Source organism: Galleria mellonella, unplaced genomic scaffold (genome assembly GCF_026898425.1).
Source record: "Galleria mellonella isolate WM207_F2 unplaced genomic scaffold, CSIRO_AGI_GalMel_v1 utg38, whole genome shotgun sequence".
NCBI lineage: Eukaryota > Metazoa > Arthropoda > Insecta > Lepidoptera > Pyralidae > Galleria > Galleria mellonella.
In genome coordinates, this window is record NW_026442090.1 from 3052868 (window position 1) to 3073626 (window position 20759).

General features: G+C 32.9%; 1 protein-coding gene across 5 annotated transcripts in view; it reads right to left on the reverse strand.

The window, feature by feature from the left end:
* The window catches only part of LOC113522461 (maternal protein pumilio), a 100664-nt gene that overhangs the window by 70856 nt on the left and 9049 nt on the right, over positions 1-20759 (reverse strand). For 3 of the 5 annotated variants that reach the window (XM_031913984.2, XM_052897899.1, XM_052897901.1), the window contains exons 3-9: positions 15204-15336; positions 14759-14908; positions 14085-14280; positions 11498-11690; positions 10646-10718; positions 10461-10561; positions 8860-9066 (exon numbers count right to left, since the gene is read on the reverse strand). In XM_031913984.2, the coding sequence (XP_031769844.2) occupies positions 8860-9066; positions 10461-10561; positions 10646-10718; positions 11498-11690; positions 14085-14280; positions 14759-14908; positions 15204-15336 (1053 nt within the window). Of the gene's footprint in view, positions 1-8859; positions 9067-10460; positions 10562-10645; positions 10719-11497; positions 11691-14084; positions 14281-14758; positions 14909-15203; positions 15337-18673; positions 18971-20759 lie in introns of those variants that run through there. The other 2 variants (XM_052897902.1, XM_052897900.1) reach the window with 2 other exon arrangements.

Here is a 20759-nt window from a genome sequence, read left to right on the forward strand (position 1 = left end):
TAATAACCAACATATTTATATTTGCTAAATCTTTTCACATACTATATTATATCTATTAAGCTAGACCAGTAAAACAGATTCTAACAAGTAGTAAGTAGTAATAAATTAGCATTATTATTGACCACATTCCAAAAAAGTGTTTGGTACAAAAGGCGGGCTTAATTCTATATAGCATTCTCTACCAGTAAATCTCACAGGAAAACAGAAATGTAATTATGCGGTGAAAAATAATGAAAATTGTTATGGATAAATAGTTACAGACCTAGATCCTTCGTTTCATCGTGCATTTAAAAAATTAAATATTTGCAAATAATACTGAGTATTTGAAAAATTGTCAAGTGCTAGTCAGACGCTATTTAACAGCAATATTTTTTAATCTTAACATATGTAATATATAAGCTCATGATAGGATTAAGAAAATATAAATATGTCATGAGACTACTCTTCATAGGCTGCAAACCTTAACTGTGCCAACAAACAATATGTATCGTAAAGCGTTTAGAAAAAAGGTTACGAAAGCAGGTCTACGTAGAACGACAGCGACATGCCAATTCGATAAGACTTTATTGACACATCGTCGGTGGATGGGTTCGAGTAAATCGACAACGATTCTATCATACATGTACGCCGTTACAATCGGTAATGGTATGCGCAGTTAAGGTATAGGTTTATTGCTTCCTCGTAGACGCGCGTCGTGAGAACAGGGCCGGAGATAGTCGCTCGTTAGCGGGGCACGCGTCGCGCGTCCCGTCGCCCTTACACACGAAAGCTAACGGTAACACCATGACATTCATCTGTATACATGCTATGACAGTGTACGCTACGTAAACGATGGGAAATATAAAATGAGTACATTTCATATCTTATACATGAATGGACTTTTCTAATTTACCATAGCACGGCACGATATCGTACAACTATGTTGCGATTAATATGAGAACAGAGTTAAGACGCTTTTAAATTAAATGTAGCTGAAAAAAAAGCGTCTCTATAAAAATGCATACATTTGGTTTTGTCGTACGGTATTACCGCAAACAAATACGGCAAAACGTTATCGTCGACGTACCCGTAAAATTGAAAGATCTCTAATACAGTTGATTTTTTTTTTGTTTTTCTATAATATCATAATAGTTAAAGAGTATCATACCATACTGCAGTAAATTACAATATCGTCCAATGAGAATAAAATCATTACGTACTTAGATTAAGAAATCGATTAAAAATAGGTGTACGCTACACGTATATGTACATGTGCAATTGAAATATTTCTCTGTTTGTTGACGGAACAATTAAGAACAAAAAAATAGTAAGCAGCAAGCAGAAACTGGATCAAATCAGAGAAATCGAGAACAATTCGACACATACGAGTATAAAGTGAAGTAAGACATGGCATGTACGCGTTATCATACAAAGGTGCGCATGCAGATCTAATACAAACATACATAGTTTAGGCTTCGAATCGTAATCGTGACACGTGTATATAAATATTTATATACTTTTTCGTAAGTATACAATCATGACTGTATCTTTTTATTTCAGTTGTTTTATTACTTTCATTATTAGATATATGTTTTACCCTCGCTATGTGACCGGGATATGTTTAATGATTGAGATAAAAAAGTGGCCTGTCCTCCCATCCAAACATTACGTGCATACCAGCAAACTTCATGGTGATTGGATGAGTCGTTAATGCGCCAATAGGTAACAACAAACGAATCCATTTTATATTAATCCATTCATAAAATTTCATCCATTTCATAAAAATTCCTAACGAAACCAAAACAGTATGTTAAATATTTTTAAAAATGTAAACTTAATTTTATGAGGACCGCGGTTTTTGATAGTTTTCCTATTGTTAAAATTAATTCTAATAGACTCGCGAATGAAGTCACGGGGACAGGTAGTCGTATATATCGTAAATATAAATAATAATAAACCTTACAACTAAATTTGAAATATAACTATAAAAAGCTTTGATCATAAATTAGTTACGATCCATTAAGTATTATCAATGATTACTTAATTACGGAAGACCTTTACAATAAAAAAATTATTTATAAATAAATGAATATTAAAATCAATCGCCATAGCCATATATATTTGTAATTAAATCCGTCAAGCCATTTAACTAGACGTTGCACCCAAGATGCAAACATTACCGTACATCCGAAGAACATTACCATTATTTCTTCGTTTGTCCAGTAAAGAGATGGATCAACGGAACACATACACGCCCAATATAGTGTGTAAAATGTTAGATATTTTATAAATTACATTTCTCTCAAATAAATGGGTAAAACTAATGCTATCTATTATTGAGTAATTACTATATATAACAATGGATAAGTTGATGATGATGATAATAACACCGCGTGTTTAGGATAATATTTTTATAATTTGTATCAAAATTTCGTTCAAACCCATTAAGCAATTTAAATGCGAACGAATTTAAAGTTGTTCTCAATAAAAACTTACAATACATAACTCCATCTAGGATTATTTTTTCATAAACATGACTCAAAAATAATAAAACACTATTTATGTTCATATAATCGAGATGCCAGCTATATTACATGACTCACCAGACCTTTCTGACCTCTGCGTCTTTTATAGCATAGATTATGAAAAGTGTTTAGAAGAATTATTCGGATTATTGTAGTTGATGAAATTCATCACAGTACAACCCGCCAGAAGCTAAAATTCTATCCCGACCATCTTAATGAGTGCCGCCATTCATCAAGATGGTCGTCCAACAATGCTTTTCCGCAAACCCTTTCTTCCACGCACAATTAAAACTATGGTACCAACTTCCAGCAGCAGTATTTCCGAACAGACACGACATTGAAACCTTGTAGAAAATAGCATATTTCTTCCTAAAAGGCCGGCAACACACTTGCAATGATAAGGGGGCCTATTGGTGGCGGTATTTACTTACTATCAGATGAGCTACAGGGTCGTTTGGTCTCTATGTTATAAAAGAAAATACGTGTTAGACAGTTATCACAATCTCACCTATGTGGAAGGTGTTATGGGTAAAAGGGTAAGTTTGTTAATGCAATCTCTGATAATACAATACGGAATCCACCGTATAATTTTCTCAGAAAATCATATTAGTCATCAGTAATTGTGAACAACTGGAATGGCTATACATAGATTAATCGTTGTCCGTATTACTATAATTGAATAAAGATACGATTGTATAATTGATGTTTTCTTTTTAATAATTTCACTTTTAGTTCGTGACACATTACGTTATTAATCAAAGCTTTTATTACCGAAATTGATAATAAACAGACAAAAGAAAAATAACATCAATCATTTGTTAACAAAATCTATTAAATAGGTGCATACTAACTAACTGTTATTAACCTCTACTACTATCCTACTACTAACTAGACATAAATTTTGGTGTCTATCAGATTTGAACTTACGACCACTGAGTATTTTTTTGATTAGTTGGTAATGAACTCCTAGGCATAATTTTTTTTTTTGTAAAATAGTTCTAATAATTTACAACTATTAACTGTGGAGCCAACTCTCCTAACAGCATAGTATTTCCGAACAGATATGACATTGAAACCGTAAGGAAAAAGAGCGTATTCTTTTCTAAAAACCGGCAATACACCTACCTACAATTTTTCTCGATGTTTTGAGGTTTAGGCGAATATAATCACATACTAGGTGAGTAGCATGTTCGCCCCAAAACTTATAGTAAAAAAATTACAATTCATTCATTCATCGATTCAACGTAATTAACGCGTTTCTAGATATTACTAACTCTAGAAACCTAATACTAGAATTAAATATCTATTAAAAAAAGATTACGGAAAGCATAATGCGAAACGTGAAAAAGCGAATGGTGAAATCAAGCTTGAGAGCTAAAAATCCAAAACGCAAGAAGCAATGCCCGATAAATGGTTTGTTACCGTAAAAATTGATTACAATTCAATTTCGTGTCGGTATTTTTTCCAGTTACTTTTGTAACATAGTATTGTCAGAACACGTCATATAAAGAATGTAAGATTTTCTCTTTAAACGAAATATGTGTGGCGTTAAGATCATAACGAGATATTATAATGTATATGTTCACGACTATTATTCCTGATGGAGTAGTCAGAGGTGCTTGTCGATTTTGTTGTTGTGGATCTTATCACCTAGATTTTGGCGAGTATATTCGATGAGAATAATGTAACCAAATAAAGGAGGGTCGTTTTTCATACACATTACAAATAAGTACTCCATTGACAGAAGGGTTGGCAACCGCAGTTAGTTTTAAAAATGATTTTAGAGGAACGCTGCTGCTCGCCCATCCCTCTATCATTAAGGTTCTTTAGTCGCCTCTTACGACACCCACAGGATAGAAAGGGAGGCCTATTCTATGCCAGTACCACACTGCCATAGAATAAACACAACGTATTAATAATTTCGTATTCGATGACTGTAATTTTATATGAAAACGTCCAAATATGTATCTGACTTATTATTATTTCAGCCATTAACAGTCCACTGCTGAACATAAGCCTTCCCCATAAGGGTGTTTTGCCAGTAGTTGCCACGTTTGGCAGGCAGATTAGCAATCGCAGTTAGGCTTTTAGAGATGTTTTGAGAGATGCTGCTGCCCATCTCTCATCTCTCGCCCTTCCTTAGTCGACACTTACGACACCCACAGGAAAGGAAGAGGTGGCCTATTCTATGCCGGGACCACATTATGACGTCATGTATTTGAATACTTTATCTTAAATGTATTAGGAATAAAAAAAGAATCTCTGAATACACATTTAATTCCGATTGTAAATCAAGGTCAATGAAAGTTTAACGAATAACGTTAAAAAATTTAATTTAATAAAATTTTGTAAAATGATGCAAATAAAATAAATTTTGTTTAGTGACAGAGTACGAATACAACGTTTACAATCCCTTTCATCACCAGGATGTTGTAATTACAACGCTGACAACAACGGATGAATAAAACACAATGTAACAATAAAAACAAAAACTTGTACCTTATAATGTCTCCTAAAGAATGCTAAAATCCTTTTACCACTCTATTTAGGAGACATTACAGTCTTCTATTCAGAAAAGGAAGAATTAGATTAAAAAACTGTTACCATTTGAGATGAATGACATAGAACCTAAACATACTGAATCACTTGAAAGTGCGTATACATATAAGTTCTCCAAATCAAGAATTACATTTGCCTTTACCTGACGTGATTTACTCACATCGTAATAATGAATTCGTGTTATGTATGCACATTTGCATATGTATAACATGTCAGACAATCTACTTAAGGAATTCTCAATAAGGATATTGCTGAAAGTACATAGTTATAAAAACTAAACTACTAAGTTCCAGATTAATTAGCCATTCTTAAAACGTTCCGTCGTTGGTTCGTTGTTTCTTAAATCAGGATCAATACGTGTGTTACAGTTTATCGTTATTGTTGGAAAGACGGTAAAACAAATTTCTTATAAAATTTAAGATACTAGAGTGGACATTGAACTACTAATTAAAAACCAAAAATAAATGAATTTTTTGTAATGTGGTCAATAAAGAATAAATAAATACATGAATGTAGACTCCAAATAGTTGTATGTCAAGGGTAAGAAAAAGGATATATGTTGCTAGTGATAATACGTAGTCATGACATTAGTCTTATGCTGCTATATTCTATGAGTGCTTTATAATAGTACTATATGATTGTATTACTCAGCCAAGCTACTCAGCTAAGCTTAAGAATTGATTATAACTGCAAAATATTGGATCTGAAAGATGTAAGTTAATGTGACAGTGAGCTAGTCGTGATTACCGAGTACAAACAAAAGAATAGCTCGAAACAGTGTCCAAAAGCCTACTAAGTCACTATTTAAATCGCAAACAAATCACTATGCAAAATTACAAAAATAAGTAAAGTAAGGTTAAATGTATATGTACCATAGAATATTAATGGAACCCTTATTAATATTATAAATGTGAAAATAAGTTCGTTTCTTACCTCTTAACATCTTAACACTGCTTAACAAATCACTTAAATTTGATGTACACGCACTATGCGGATGAATAAAGAAATAGAATACCTTTTATCGCAGTCAGTATATTAAGGTTACGTGGCGGAAGTTGTGGGTAAAAATGTAGTATATTTTTCTTGATTTAAAAAGCCACAGATTACAAAAGAAAAAAAAGAGACATAAACCATGCGAAGAGTATATTTTAGTAATTTTTCGAGGTTAGAATCTGAAGTTCGTCAATAGTTATATAGTATCCATGTGGCAAAAAACCACGAAACAGATTACCGCCAGTTGTTAAAAAACAAAGTGAAAATTTCAAATAAAATTCCTGATAACCTTTTTAACGAAGGTGTTCCAGTGAATGAGAATTGGCAAGAAACATGACTTTCATAATATTTGTCTTAAATTATTAATTTTTTTATTCGAGTGAGATATATATGAAATAATTTATGACCTGCGCAGTATACCAAAATATTTATAGTATTTATTAATCAATAAAATTACCTGCTAAAATATTTTTTTATAATATTACGCTCCAGAATATGTAAAAGAATAAATAGTAAGCAGTCTATGGCCGAAGCCTATGTTCAGTAGTAGAGGAGATAACGCCTGATATGACGATGAAGATAATGATGTAAAAGTTGAGCATAATTACAAAATTATCCTCTTAGTTTGTTTATTGACAGTTGGTTAACCGATTTGAAAGGATCTAGGATCTAATTGTGGATTCAGGATAAATGAGTCTCTGTTTAAGACTCTTTTAAACACCGCCGACCAAGTACTTCTTGCATCGTCAGAGTATGAATTACAACAAATGGTGACTATAATGAATAAAGCGTATACAAAAAAAAGGTATGAAAATAAATGCGAAGAAGACGAAGGTAATGGTTTTTGAGAGGAATGAAAGTTTAACGGCATGCCAGATTATGATAGGAGATGAAAAAGTGGAGCAAGTGAGTGAGTTTCTGTATTTAGGTTCATTGTTTACGAGGGATGGAAAGTGTGATAGAGATATTGAAAGGAGAGTAAAAGCGGGAAACAGTGTTAACGGTGCACTGCTCTCGATTATGTCAAGTAAAAATGTATCGAGCAAAGCTCGCCTTGCCATAATTCAAGGAGTACTGACACCAACACTCATGTATGGAAGCAAATCGTGGGTATTGCAGAAAAAGCATGAAAGTAAGATAAATGCTGTAGAGATGAGAGCTTTGAGAAGTATGTGTTTAAAATACTTTAAAAGATAGAGTAAGAAACAGTGTGATTAGAGAGAAGTGTGGACTGAAAGACGATGTAGTGACAAAAATCGAAAAAGGAATGTTGCGTTAGTTTGGTCATTTGAAGAGGATGGATGAAAGAAGAATTACGAAAGAGATTTATGGAGCAAGAATCAATGGAGATGTCGGTAGGGGCCGCCCTAGACGGACGTATGTTGACCAAATAGGCGACGTGCTGAAGAAGGGCCAAATTAAAAGTACCCGTAACCGGCCAGCATGTATGAAAAGATTGATGAATGTGGAAGAAGCGAAAAAAGTTTGAATCGAAACATTTGGCGTTCCATTGTTTCTGCCTACCCTAATGGGAGACAGGCGTGACAGATATTTATGTATGTATGTAGTTTGTTTATTTTAAACAGGAATTATTAGTAATTGAGTTTTATATAAAATCTAACTGCAAGTTTTGTTCTTTCGTTCACTATAATCTATTACACAATTCCGCATGATGTCCCCGCTACTGGAGGTCGCATATAAACCTTAGTGCTATCTATCCATGCTGGATGAATCAAGTATCTACTTAATTCGCCGCGTTTTATACAACACCTTACTGTTGGGAGTCGAATCTCGATCTCCATTCACATTGAATTCACGATTAAACTACCGCATCTCGGTCTCTCCGCACCATTAACACAAACAACTTCGTATCTCTATCCTTGATAGACAGATTAGATTCCGCTCAGTACAATTGATTCTAAACAAGGCCTTTGCCTGTGTTTAGTCGCGTCTAGATCTCCCTGCTATCTAAATATGATAAATAGACCGCTTCCAATACAATACACCGCATTCCGGATAACACCTCGTAGCTGTTAGATATATCTAGATTTCAATGTATTATCAAATCACGTTAAATTTATTACTATTACTAATCTACAGTCCATCAAAGCCGTAAGTGTTATATACAAAAAAATTAATTCAACCATGCTAAATAGATTAGGAGGGAGACTTTGTACAAAAGTCGATTGCTTGGGTACCTCTGTTCCATTCGTGTTTCAACCGTGAAGCAGTTGTGTTTGTATGGCTGTGTTTCAGTTTAAAGGGTGGGATATGGCGTGAATTTACTGGGTACAGAGGAGTAACACCTTAGTCCTCAGGAATGGCAACGCATGGGAGGTATCATGGGCGAAACAGTATACTCTGTTATGTCCATGGTACTGCTCATGTCTATAGGCGATGGTTACTACTTTCCATCAGGTGGGCCGTCAGCTTGTTTGACATTCTAAGTTGTATAAAAAAAATCTATAGTCCATCAAAGCCGTAAGAAATAATTAATAGCTGGTAAAGCACTGCTAAATTCGACCAATAAATTGAAAAGGCAAAGACTTCAAAGTGATGGTAGAGTCTTTTATTCATAATGAAATATCAGACCCCCTATATTTATAAATATGTCCTCAGAATCGCGTTTAGTTTCTAGAAGGTACCCTTCTAGTACTACAGGGAATGTGTAAATCTGGGTAATACACACAGATTTCTAACTGAAATAGACAAAACTTAGGCGTAAATAAATAAAATCTTACGCGGTTATTTTCGTGGTGTGATGCAATGATGAACCTTGAACATATAACAGATTTGCACGTACCTGTACATCGAAGGGTTGGTGGTGCTGTGCAGAGTCCGGCGCTGGCTGCACGACGGAGGCGCCGTTGACGAGGCTGGCCCCGGCTGCGCCCACGCCGCCTACCCCACCCACGGCGCCCACAGCCCCGACAGCGCCCACGCCGCCCACACCACCTACTCCGCCCACGCCACCGCTAGCACCACCCACACCGCCCACGCCGCCGCCGTACTGCGCACAAACATACTGGTGTGACTATAATTTCCTTAATACAACTGGAAATGTAAAAGTAATAATAGATGCTTATAGACCTTAAAGACACAAACAGCATCATCAGATAAACATCACAAAAACCACTGCACTTTCCAATAATACCCTTCATGCATGTCATTTCTAGTCAGTAACTTATTTCCCACTCATAAAATTAAAATGACATGGAAAGCTGAGTTATGGAGCCAGAGCCAACTAAGACTTAGGTAACCAAATCTCCACACGAGACCACGATTATTTTCTAAGACTATGACTTCCAGCTTATTTGTTCCTAGTCTGTTAATCAATAGTTCTAATGAATTCTGTGTCACAGATATTCTTACTAGACTTTAAAATATTCAAATAAAAAGTTTGTTTGGCTTTAGTGTAGTGTATCACTATGGATCAATGGGCTTGATTCTGAGGCACCATTTCTCTAAACTTACCTCTGATATTATTTCAAGACCAATACGAACCTATTTTCAAATAGAGCGAAATATTTAAGTGAAAGTCATTATATTTTTAATTTACAATAGTCCACAAAACAGTAATTCCACGAAATTATCAAATTAAAATATGAAGTAAAAAAAAAAAGTTTAAATAAAAGATGCTTCAAGCTTAGCCCCAATGACTCATATATACAGCATCATATCATCCGTTTTTAAAAACAAATATAAAAAATAAAAACGTAATTAGTATGGTGAGTGCAGACAAGCGTAGCATAGGGCGACCCCATGCGAAATGAAATGACGATTTTAAATATTGCAAGGTGTCGCTGGATAAAAGCGGCGCAGACTACTTTGTGGCTGTACTGTAATGAAGGGGAGACCTATGTTTAACAATGGACAATGAATAAGTGATAATGATGATGCATTATTGTAGTAGAAGCGAAACATGACATGCTGAACATCTAATCCAGAACCTGACTCAAATACAATTTCGTCTTAATAATGCATTTGAAAAAAAATAAAATCAACAAAAAGGATTGTAGAGTAGTAATTCATAAAATTTACACAATGATAACATGTACCATCGCATCAAGGTATCATCGAGTTTAACTAACACAGGAAACGACATTGATCAAGCACCTTATACCTACACACTTGATAAGGCTCTGTCTGCAGTTTTCCTCTTTCCGAGATTTAAATTACCACATTGAGGAAGCTGTTAAGTAATTTCAATGCTATACATACCAAAATCGTGCAAAGGTTGAATATTGAAAACCATTTTCTACAATTAAGAAAAGTGTATGGAAGAATGGGTAAAGGCATTAAGCATAAGCTGTATTCCAAATCAATTTAAAGATGTTAAAACAATTTTCCATAATTGATTCAATTATGTTCAACTATTCTCAGGTTATTTTTCAGTGGACTTACCTGTTGTGTACTTGCAAAGCTGTTGTTATCAAACTGAGGATGTTGCTCCATTTGTAAAACGAGTTCAATGTGTTGATTCATAGAGTCGTTTAGTGTCATGCCTGAAACATATAATATGGTTAGTTCCATAACTTAATTGTAATTAATACAAAATTTCGAGTTAACTTTTCAGTCATATAACTTACCAGGGTGGATTTGAGGATGTTGTGGGTGTGGTAAACCTTGCAGTGGTGCTACACCCAGCATCCCAGGATGATGCTACAAGAGAAACAACATTATAGATGATATTATGTATGATCATGGTAATTCAGAACTTTAATTGTTTAATACTACAGTCACTAATATAATTTCTTTTCACTATGGTGACAGATTCAATGGCAAGTTTCTGTGCTGTTCATCGCTTATATGTTCTAATTTTCAGATAATCATCACTAAGAAACTCATTTGGAAATTTACAAGCAACAGTATTAAATTTTTATTAGAACTGACTTTCCATACAGTGGAATTAAAGAATATGGACAGATTTTTAAGTTTTATAGTAATAGCACAAAATTTTATTTAAAATAATTATCAGTACAAACATGATTAACAAATATCTAACATCGATTATTAAATATTTACTGAAGAAGGCTATATATAAGCTACATAAAATCACGCTATGACCAATAAGAGCGGTATCAATTAAAACTGTTGCAAAAACGGGGAAAATTAATCCTTTTAAGAAGTTTCATTGCAGAAGAAGTTGGGCGGATCATCAACTAGTTTATAATATTAATAGGGTTAACTATATCCCAGAACTTTGCCCGTTCATATTGAAATAAAAAATATAATGTGGTCTATCTTTGTCCCAGACATCATTCAAATTAATTTTTATAGCTGTCATCTGAAGCTATTTTCTGGACAAGCAGTAGAACTTATAAGGCAGTCCCACTTGTATCTCATTCTATTAACTAATTGGCCCGACTTAATCCTCATTTGATAATCGGACATTGTGTAGATGTTATCATTGTATTAGTATTCATTAAAAAAAAACCAACCTGTGGGTGTGAGATGTGTTGCAGATGGTGCAGCGGCTGCGGCTGCGGCTGTGGCAGCGCGTGCGGTGGCAGCAGCGGGAAAGCACCCGCGTCGCCGTTGCGGACAGCGCCGCCTCCGCCACCACCGCCGCCTCCGCCGCCCACACCGCCCTCCTCCTCTGCCGGTGACGGCTGTCGCGAGCCCGGGGTGCGGCTGAAGGTATAAGAGCATTAAAATATAAATATGAATACTTACCGCCGTATTCTATGACACCAACTGTTAAAATATTTAAGTAATTCTATAAATTTATTATAAATAATTTTCTTATAGATTAATAATGTAAAAAAACCCCAAAACGTGACAAACCAGTTTTTAAGGAACAGTTAATTGGTTGAGATCATTGACAATTCCATTTTAGTCATATAAAAAGTACCACATATATTTAATTTGATCAAATCAAATCATATTTGATGAAACATGTTCTTCCCGATATTATGTAGAAAAAAATAGTTAAAAAATAAAAGAGACTAAACTGTATGCAAGTTACTATAGGGGTAATTTTTAACTAAAAATTTTGACTGTACACTGTACTATGCTATCAGTAACTATATTCTTTTCTTTGACACTCAATAATAACCTTATAACAATTTCACATTATATAATATAATTAGAATTTCGCAACATTCCTCTCCTTTTTTCTTGTAAAAGGTGTGAACTCAAGAAGCGCCATCTCTTCTTCAAAATTTTGCATGTTGCTATTAGCAAAACACACAGTTTTATATAATGATTAAAATTTTAATGTAACCAATAAACACTTTATTATTAAAACGACAGAAGATAATAAAAAATAGAAGTTGGGAAATATATAAATAAAATTACCTACATTTTTAACATTAATTCTTACTATAAAGTACATTACATATATTTCTTTCCTTCAACTTTTGGACTACACAAATAGAAAAATAATGAAACATTTCATTTTTTTTAACATTTGTTATTTATTGATCTTTGGTTTGTGATATGAACTAAATGTGATCACACTATTATTTACTTATTAGACCCACCGCTTTTAACAAATCAAGTCTTATCAGATTATTTAATTTAGATAAAGTACAAAAACAAATAACGCATTGATCACTAGTGCATGTTAGATATGGATACCCCAAATAATAAGGAAAGTTATTATCAAATAATTTCATAATAACGATAAGATGATAAAAGATTGCGTCTGGGTTGCGTCTGAGCATATTGAGCGGCGGCAGTTGGTGGCGTACGGCGGCGGCGGGGCGGGCGAGTGGCATTGACAGAGGCCATGATCCACAGCGAGCGGTTATTGCCCGCACGACCTGCCCGCTGCTCGCACGCCGCGGAGGCGAGCGTTTTAGCAACAAACACGTTAGCCGACCTTCGAAACACTTTTTTTAATTTCTATCAAATATCATATTGGTTTTATTGATAAAGCAAAACTATATTTAAGGACAGTAGACGACGAATGACTGATACCCTGCCCCTTATCCCATAACATTGTGGATCGACGTAATAATGATTTATATAGTATCAATCGGTTTACGTCTTCCGCGATATTTTCATAATAAATTCTGATCACGCTTGCCGACCTTCGAAACGCTTTTTCTATATCCATTAATAAATCATAGATTTCGTCAATAAGATCAAATGACGTTTAAGGGTGATAATCCACATTATGGAGATTTTTCACTTCATCCTAGTTACTTTTTTAATTATAATTGCCATTTTTTTAAACAACATAAAATAACAATAAATACAAATGTTTTAGTTAATACGATTTACATGAAACGTATAATAATACTAGCTTATTCGCGCGACTGCGCTCACGAGTTCATTCGTATGTATGAAGTTCGGTTATATTGCAACCCCACGTTATATATCTTTACCTTTCTTATTTCTTTACTTTCTTAGGAGAACGGGTTTTAAAAAAACACATAAAACACATTACTTAAAAAAAAATTTTAAAACTAAATTTGAAACTTTACCTAACTTAAAATTTACATACTTTTCATTTAAATCAAACCATCTTCCTCTTTCCAACAATTTCCAAAAACATTAAACTTTTTTTGTTTTTAAATAAAAACTAAATACAAACTTTCATATTTCTCATTTCAAAAAACATCCCTATATGAATTTTCGGGGATGAAAATTTCTACCATGTATATTTAAATTAAAAGTCTAAAACTAGTTTTGTATTTGTAACTTCAATTATAACAGAATTTCCATACAAACTTTTACCCCCTTTTTCACCACTTTAAAGAGTGAATTTTCGAAAAATCAATGAATTTATTTATATTTTAAACCAAGAGCCTTAAATTTTAAACTTCGAACTCCCTTTTTTAGGGGTTTAATTTTCACAATTATTTTATTGTTTACCTACACTATATAAAAACCTGCTGGCAAAATTTCAAGATTCTACTGTGTGTCGATATACAGGTCAGTTAATCAGTCGATCAGCATCCTCTTTTATATATAATTTTCTATTTTGTTTTGTAAGTTACAACCAACATAATAATAAAATAATTGTATAAATAATAGTATTACCAGAATGAATACATTATTTTACAAAATTGTACTCACTTAAAAGCCTTGTCATCTTCTTGTCCATTGTGTAATCCATTGGGCAAAGAGCCGTGCTCATGTAGTTCATGCAGATCTTTTTCAAACGGTGAGGCAGATTTATCTTCAGGGCGCTCCTCTAAAACCATCCCGCGTAACCCTGCCACCACACCCGTCACCTTTTCACCCCCACCGCCAGTCGCTACACCGCCAGCTTCTGAATATTTACGAAAAAAGAATACTTATATTAAAAAAAAATTGGAAATGTGACAAAATTATATCGGACCAATATAGATAAAAAAAATTTAAAATATATCGGAATAATCTTTGCGAAATTATAAATATATCGAAACTGAAAAAAAAAGTTAAAATGAGAAATTAATTTTTTTATTCACTTAAAATTTAAAGTCGTATACTATATTCATAAATTAAAAAGAATAATGAAAGAGTTGAATGATGATGCGTGCTCAATGTCAAAAAACCTACATAAGCATACAAAAAATAAATTTGATACTAACATAAAATTATATGAAAATATAGTATATTCTTCCTTAGGTTAGTTGACAAACAATCTTGTTTTATCTTTGTTCCAAGAAATCATTAATTCATCATAATTTCAATAAAAAAGGGTTGTCAAGATTATTAAATAATACTAAGATTTATTCAATAATGCTAAGGAATAAAATATAATTTACCTGTTGGTGATCCTCCAAGTACATATTCAACCATCTTCACCCCCAGGCCGGCTGCGTCGCGAGGAGACAAAATGCAGCCGGCATCGCCCCCGGGGAATGCGACGCCACGTCTTGTGCCCATCATCGGGACACCTACATTGTGTTCCACTGCTAAAAAAACAAAGTGCTAGTTGCAGATACTAAACACATTTATCTGACACACTATGTTCTTTATTGAAATGTAGAAGAAAATTAGAAAAATAAGTTTCGCTTTTTATTGTAAACAATGTGTCTAACATTCACAAGTTAAAAAAAAAATCCACTTTATTTTGTTTAACTACATACTAGTTAACTCAGCAATAGTTGTTTTTGCCCCTACTGTCATCTATCAAAAATGTAGAATACAGTCAGTAATTTATAATACACTTTCTTAAAAATCTATACATAAATAACATCACTACAGTACCTTGAGCAGACCAAGTTGGATCACGCCACATTTGTTCTGGGTTCAATTGCAATGGTGGAAGGTGCGGAGGTCCCTTACTATCGCCACCCGCTCCGGGGCCTTTATCCCATAATTTCTTTGCAGCAGGTGCAATCTAAAGACAAAATATAATAATTGTAAAATTCTTTTAGTACAAATAATGTATCTTATTGCCCGCTAAAACTAAGAAGGAGTTCATAATAAGCAAAAATTGCAATAAATTAGTATAAATACGCATTTTTGTAATTTACACTTTACCTAAAGTTTGACAGATAACTAACAAATTGTATTTTCTTGTACCAGAACCTATTTCTATAACTACAGTGAAACCTGGTTATGTGAGACATTAAGGGACCTGTAAATTGCTTACTTATATAGGTATTTCACTTAGCCAGTGTCTTAGATATCTAGGTATAAATCCAGGTCTGTCTATTTACAGAGAGTTCAAATTATAGAGGTCAGAATACAGGTTATTTCAGTTATGGAGGTGTGATTATTAAATAATGTATTTATCTAATCATTATATATGAGTTTTAATCTTTATTAGAAACGAAAAAAAAAATATATTAAAGGTAATAAACAAAAATATTCAATCACTTTTTTTTATAAATAGTACAAAAATGTAAACAGAATGTATTCATTATAAAAATCAGTCATTTTAGTTTATCTTTTGGAAGTACCTGCCATAGATGTTTTTCCAAGTTATAAATTTTATCAAATATGCTTTGGTCACCTCAAACTTGTCATTTCAAAAGGTTCAAAAGGATAGGTGATATATTGATGTTGTCACAGTTACAGAGGTTAATGCATATTAAATTCACTTGCTGTCTCAGTTATAGAGGTAACTATGACAATAAAATTGAAAAAAAAAAATAGATCTCATAGAGGTTTGCTTCATCCCACTAACAGAGGTAATTCAAAATGTTGAGACCTCAGCATGAATTTCAGTTATGGAGGTTTCTCACTTATCCAGGTCCTACTTAACAAAGTTTCAATGTATCTAAAATCAATACATAATTTTAGATAATAATTTCACATATGAAAAAGAGATTGACTTTAATATTTAATAAGTGCAGACTGCAAGCTTCTTTACCTGCCATATTTGGCCATTGACTGAGACAACAATTCTTCGAATAATAATGTGTGTTAGTACAGTATATATGCAACTAGTTGTATCCTATGGCTTCATATGGTGATTGTGTCATGATGTTGAATATCCTATAACTGTCTTCAAGAAATCAGCTATTAAATAAAAATAAAAAAAATATATCTGATTCATATTTCCAGAGATTAGGATATTCAAACAGATAAACTGCTTTGTTAATATATATATATATATATATATATATATATATATATATATATATATATATATATATATATATATATATATATATATATATATATATATATATATATATATATATATATATAGTTTTTAGTGAGTGCATTGGTAAACCTGTAAAACTCACTAAAAATATGTATATATATAAATAAATAAATCAATATATATTTATGTATTTAAAACTGGAGAGTTCAGGTTATTTTTTACTCCATTATTTAGTTTTACACATCATGGCATCACCAGCTGTCATATCAGCTGTTTACACTTTTGTAATATTACATTTACAAAGATTATTTTTTTAATTTTGACAAATTTAGTATGGAATTAACGAAAATAATAGTCCTTACTTCTTTTAACAACAATATTTTGCACTGCAATTAAAGGTATTTTAATTTTGATAAAATAAATATTCACTAATTATCTGATTATTCTTATTTTGTTGCATAAGAATGAAAAGATTTTAATTTAATCACCAGAAATATGTCTACTAGTTTACATTTTTTCTTGCGGAAAGCAGGATTTTATCCAGAAAGAAAAGAAGCAGCTTCAATAATCACAACATTAATATGAGTAAGACATAGAGGCAAGTAACCCCTTCGACTGCATAAATAATTTTCAAAATCGATTTAAATTGGAGAAGAATTTATGTAACATGAACATGTCTGTCTATAATATAAGTAGATCACATTCCACAAAACAAAAAACATAAACACCTACTTCAATTATGGCAAAACATGTTATTTTGATTTAGAAACAAAACTCAATCAATGTTGATGTAATTTTTATGGGACCAATCTGAAAGTGCATGCTTTCAGATAAAAAGAATTTTCCAAATTGGTTTATAAAAGAGGGAATACTGAGATAAGAATTGAAAAAAAAAAAAAACAATGACTTGAGGAGCTTTTCCGTTTTAAAATCAGTTAACAAAACATGTAATATAAAAATAGACTAATTTGAAATTTTCTGTATGAAAATTGCTTAAAAATGAAATAACAATAGACCATTACCAACTTAAAACTTGATATGATTTATGAAACTGAATAACTTACTCCAAGGATCTCAGACCTTGGTAACAGGGTAAAAAACACTGTATGTATGTGTGCAAACCATCAATATGCCAATATATGACATTCATAAAAAAAAAAAACATGAATTCAGCTAATTATATAAAATTTATAAATGGCAATTTTAAAGTCACTGGAACAGAAATACGGAACATTCCATATAAATATAATTGTAATTGTATTTAATGAACTTGACTACAATCATTATAATTGGAAAAGGATAAATAAAATACTTTCAGAAAAGGCAGTCTTTTAACAATGTTTTCCTATAGGTACAATGGTTAAGGTATTTACTTTTAACATCACACCTCATAAATGCATCTTGTTTTACATCACACAAATACTGTAATATTATAGTTATTGGCTCAATTTTCAAAATTGAATAAACAAATAAATATATATTTATATAATTTTTTTTTTTATAAACCAACATTTATGTAAAAGTCAAAATTTTACTTTATATCTGTGATTTTATAAAACAAAAATTTTTTAATTACTTAATCATCATAATGATTAAATAATTAATACTTAATGTACTTTATTAACATGATTTATTGTTTAAATCTTAGGATAGGTACCTATTGTGAAGGGTTTTTTTATACCACAAAGGTGGCAAACAAGCACACAGCTTAGCTTATAGAAAATAAAACTAACAAGGCCAAAATTATATACAAAAATTTTCATAAGGAAGCGACAACAAAAACACATATCAAGATCATGTCAAGAGTTTAGGCATGTATGTAGAAAAAGTATTGACTGTAATATTGTAATTCCACTCGTAATGCTAACAAAACATTAATTACAATATTATGACGATATTTTTTCGAAAAACTAGTTCAATTTTGTGTCGAAGCCGTCAGTCGATGCTCAATTAAACACCTACGGCCGGTGAACAAATTCCCAACCAGAAATGGCGGACGCCGGTGACAAGTAAACAAAACAAAAACGGACCTGTTGCATAGAAAAAGCAAGAATTTCGTCATTTCATGACTTAAAATAATGTTTCCAATATTTGATTTGTAATAAATGACCCGTAAACTCACCATGTCGGGGCCCATATCCTTAACATCAGTTTCGAAAAAAAAATCACTCAAGGGTTTCATGCGTACAACCACCTAAAGCTCGGTCATGTACATAGAGCGAGAGCTTATCGTGAGAAATATTACACTTTCCACATTAAACACTTTAGTCATTTGATAAATTCACTAAACACGACGATATTATATCACATTTCTTACACTAAAATGTTATAAAGCGGAGAAATAAAGCTAGAAAGATCGAAACTCAAACGACACAATGTTGACTTGTTTCGAACAAAGGACGTACGCCGATCACAGCGCCTGCGTTAAACCCTCGTTCGTGAACGGGAGCGTCGTTGTTCGCTCGTCCAATGTGAAGTTTCATCTTGACTTTGACAGATGGCGCGCAACGTAAAATAAACGACTCCATGAGTGTATCAAAACAGAGGCAAAAGCATTGAACTTCTATATCCTATCTATGGCCGAAAGCAAAAGCAAATCTTTTTCGGAGGTTAAGGTTATTTGAGAATGTTAGGTATATTTATGTATCAAAACAATATGTTAATAATTAAATCATAGTTGTTTAAACATTATAAATCGGCTTCGTAATTACAAAACGCCTTGATGTCCGTAAATTATTGACATATCTATGTATACAAAGTATGTAACTAAGTACTTGCACTCTTTCCGCAATTTTTATTTCACTTGTGGGTTCTAGATTTTTTATTCATTTTCAACAAGATTCGCTACAAAAAATATGTTTAGCGTGTAAAGTTACCTTATTTTAATACCATATGTAGGTACCTGTCTATGTAAATTCATCTCCAGAATTTCTGAGCAGATTTGCTTAATAATTATTACTTTGTAAGGGTTCCAGGACCGTTTAGTACAATTGGCTTTGGATTTGCAATTGATTGTTTAATATAAACATATACCTATATATGTAGATATGTTAAAGAAAAAACTGATACATTAATTTTATTGTATTAACGAATAATGCTATGTTAGCGATAACGACCACGCCGATGACCTTCGTGGCGTAGTGATAGACACATTGCTTTGCATAATTAAGCTGAGGGGTTCGTTTCTTGCTCAAGTCAATTTTAAAAATGAACATTTCTGAAATGGACCGAGTGTGGACATTTTGGATTGAGCACGATGTCTGATTACTTATAACACAAGATACTTTTTTTGAATAGATGATAATAGAACAGTAACCACGCCTGCGTTATCAGTATATACTTGGGGGCACAAGTGAGGGATAATAGGTGAGAATGATGGAAGTCAGTTGGCCCATCGTGACGAATCAATAATAAATGCTGGTTTTCAAGGAGAACCGCGTAGAGGTTGACCTGTTAAAGTATATTGCTAGCAATGGGGTTGCAAAGTATGTGTATAAAAAACGTTTATAAATAAAGAACTGTTAAGAAACCTGGAATTTGACATCCGGGCAATAGCATAAGGAAAAAAATGAGGGTGCTAATCTTCATTACTAACAATCCTTTTTCTCCCAAATAGGTTAGGAACCTAGGATAAAAAAACATATTATATATAAACCTATCTATTTCAAAAAAATAACATGCATGAGGATTAATGAAGACCATTGCTAACAATATACGTAACTTGGCCGACCTCCAAGGCGGTTCCCTCGGAAACCATCGTGCTAAATTCCAGATGTATTCATCATGATGGGTTATCGTTTCTTACAAGAAAGAGTGAATACTCAGCGCATTTCACAAATTGGCTAAGCATTTGTTTCACATTATACAAAAACTAATTTCTAGCGATTAGCCAAATCCGTGAAGTTTAACATCTGTCAGACTTTGCTTCGCTGCCCCCTCTAATGGATCACTTGTCCACCAATAGCAGGAGAAAGCAAGCAAGTCCCGACTTGATGACTGCTGTGCCTGTGTTTGATGAAAACATAAAATTAGCTACTGTAGCTCTACTATGGCAGACATTTTCAATAGGTAATAAGACGCAGCGGTTTAGTCACTTTATATTAGGAAAACAAGTGGCTCAGGCAGTATCCTAACGGTCTCCACTAAGGTTGAGCAGCTGGCTTGTCGTCTGTTTTAACACGGCTCTGACCTCTCTCCTAATCTTTGAA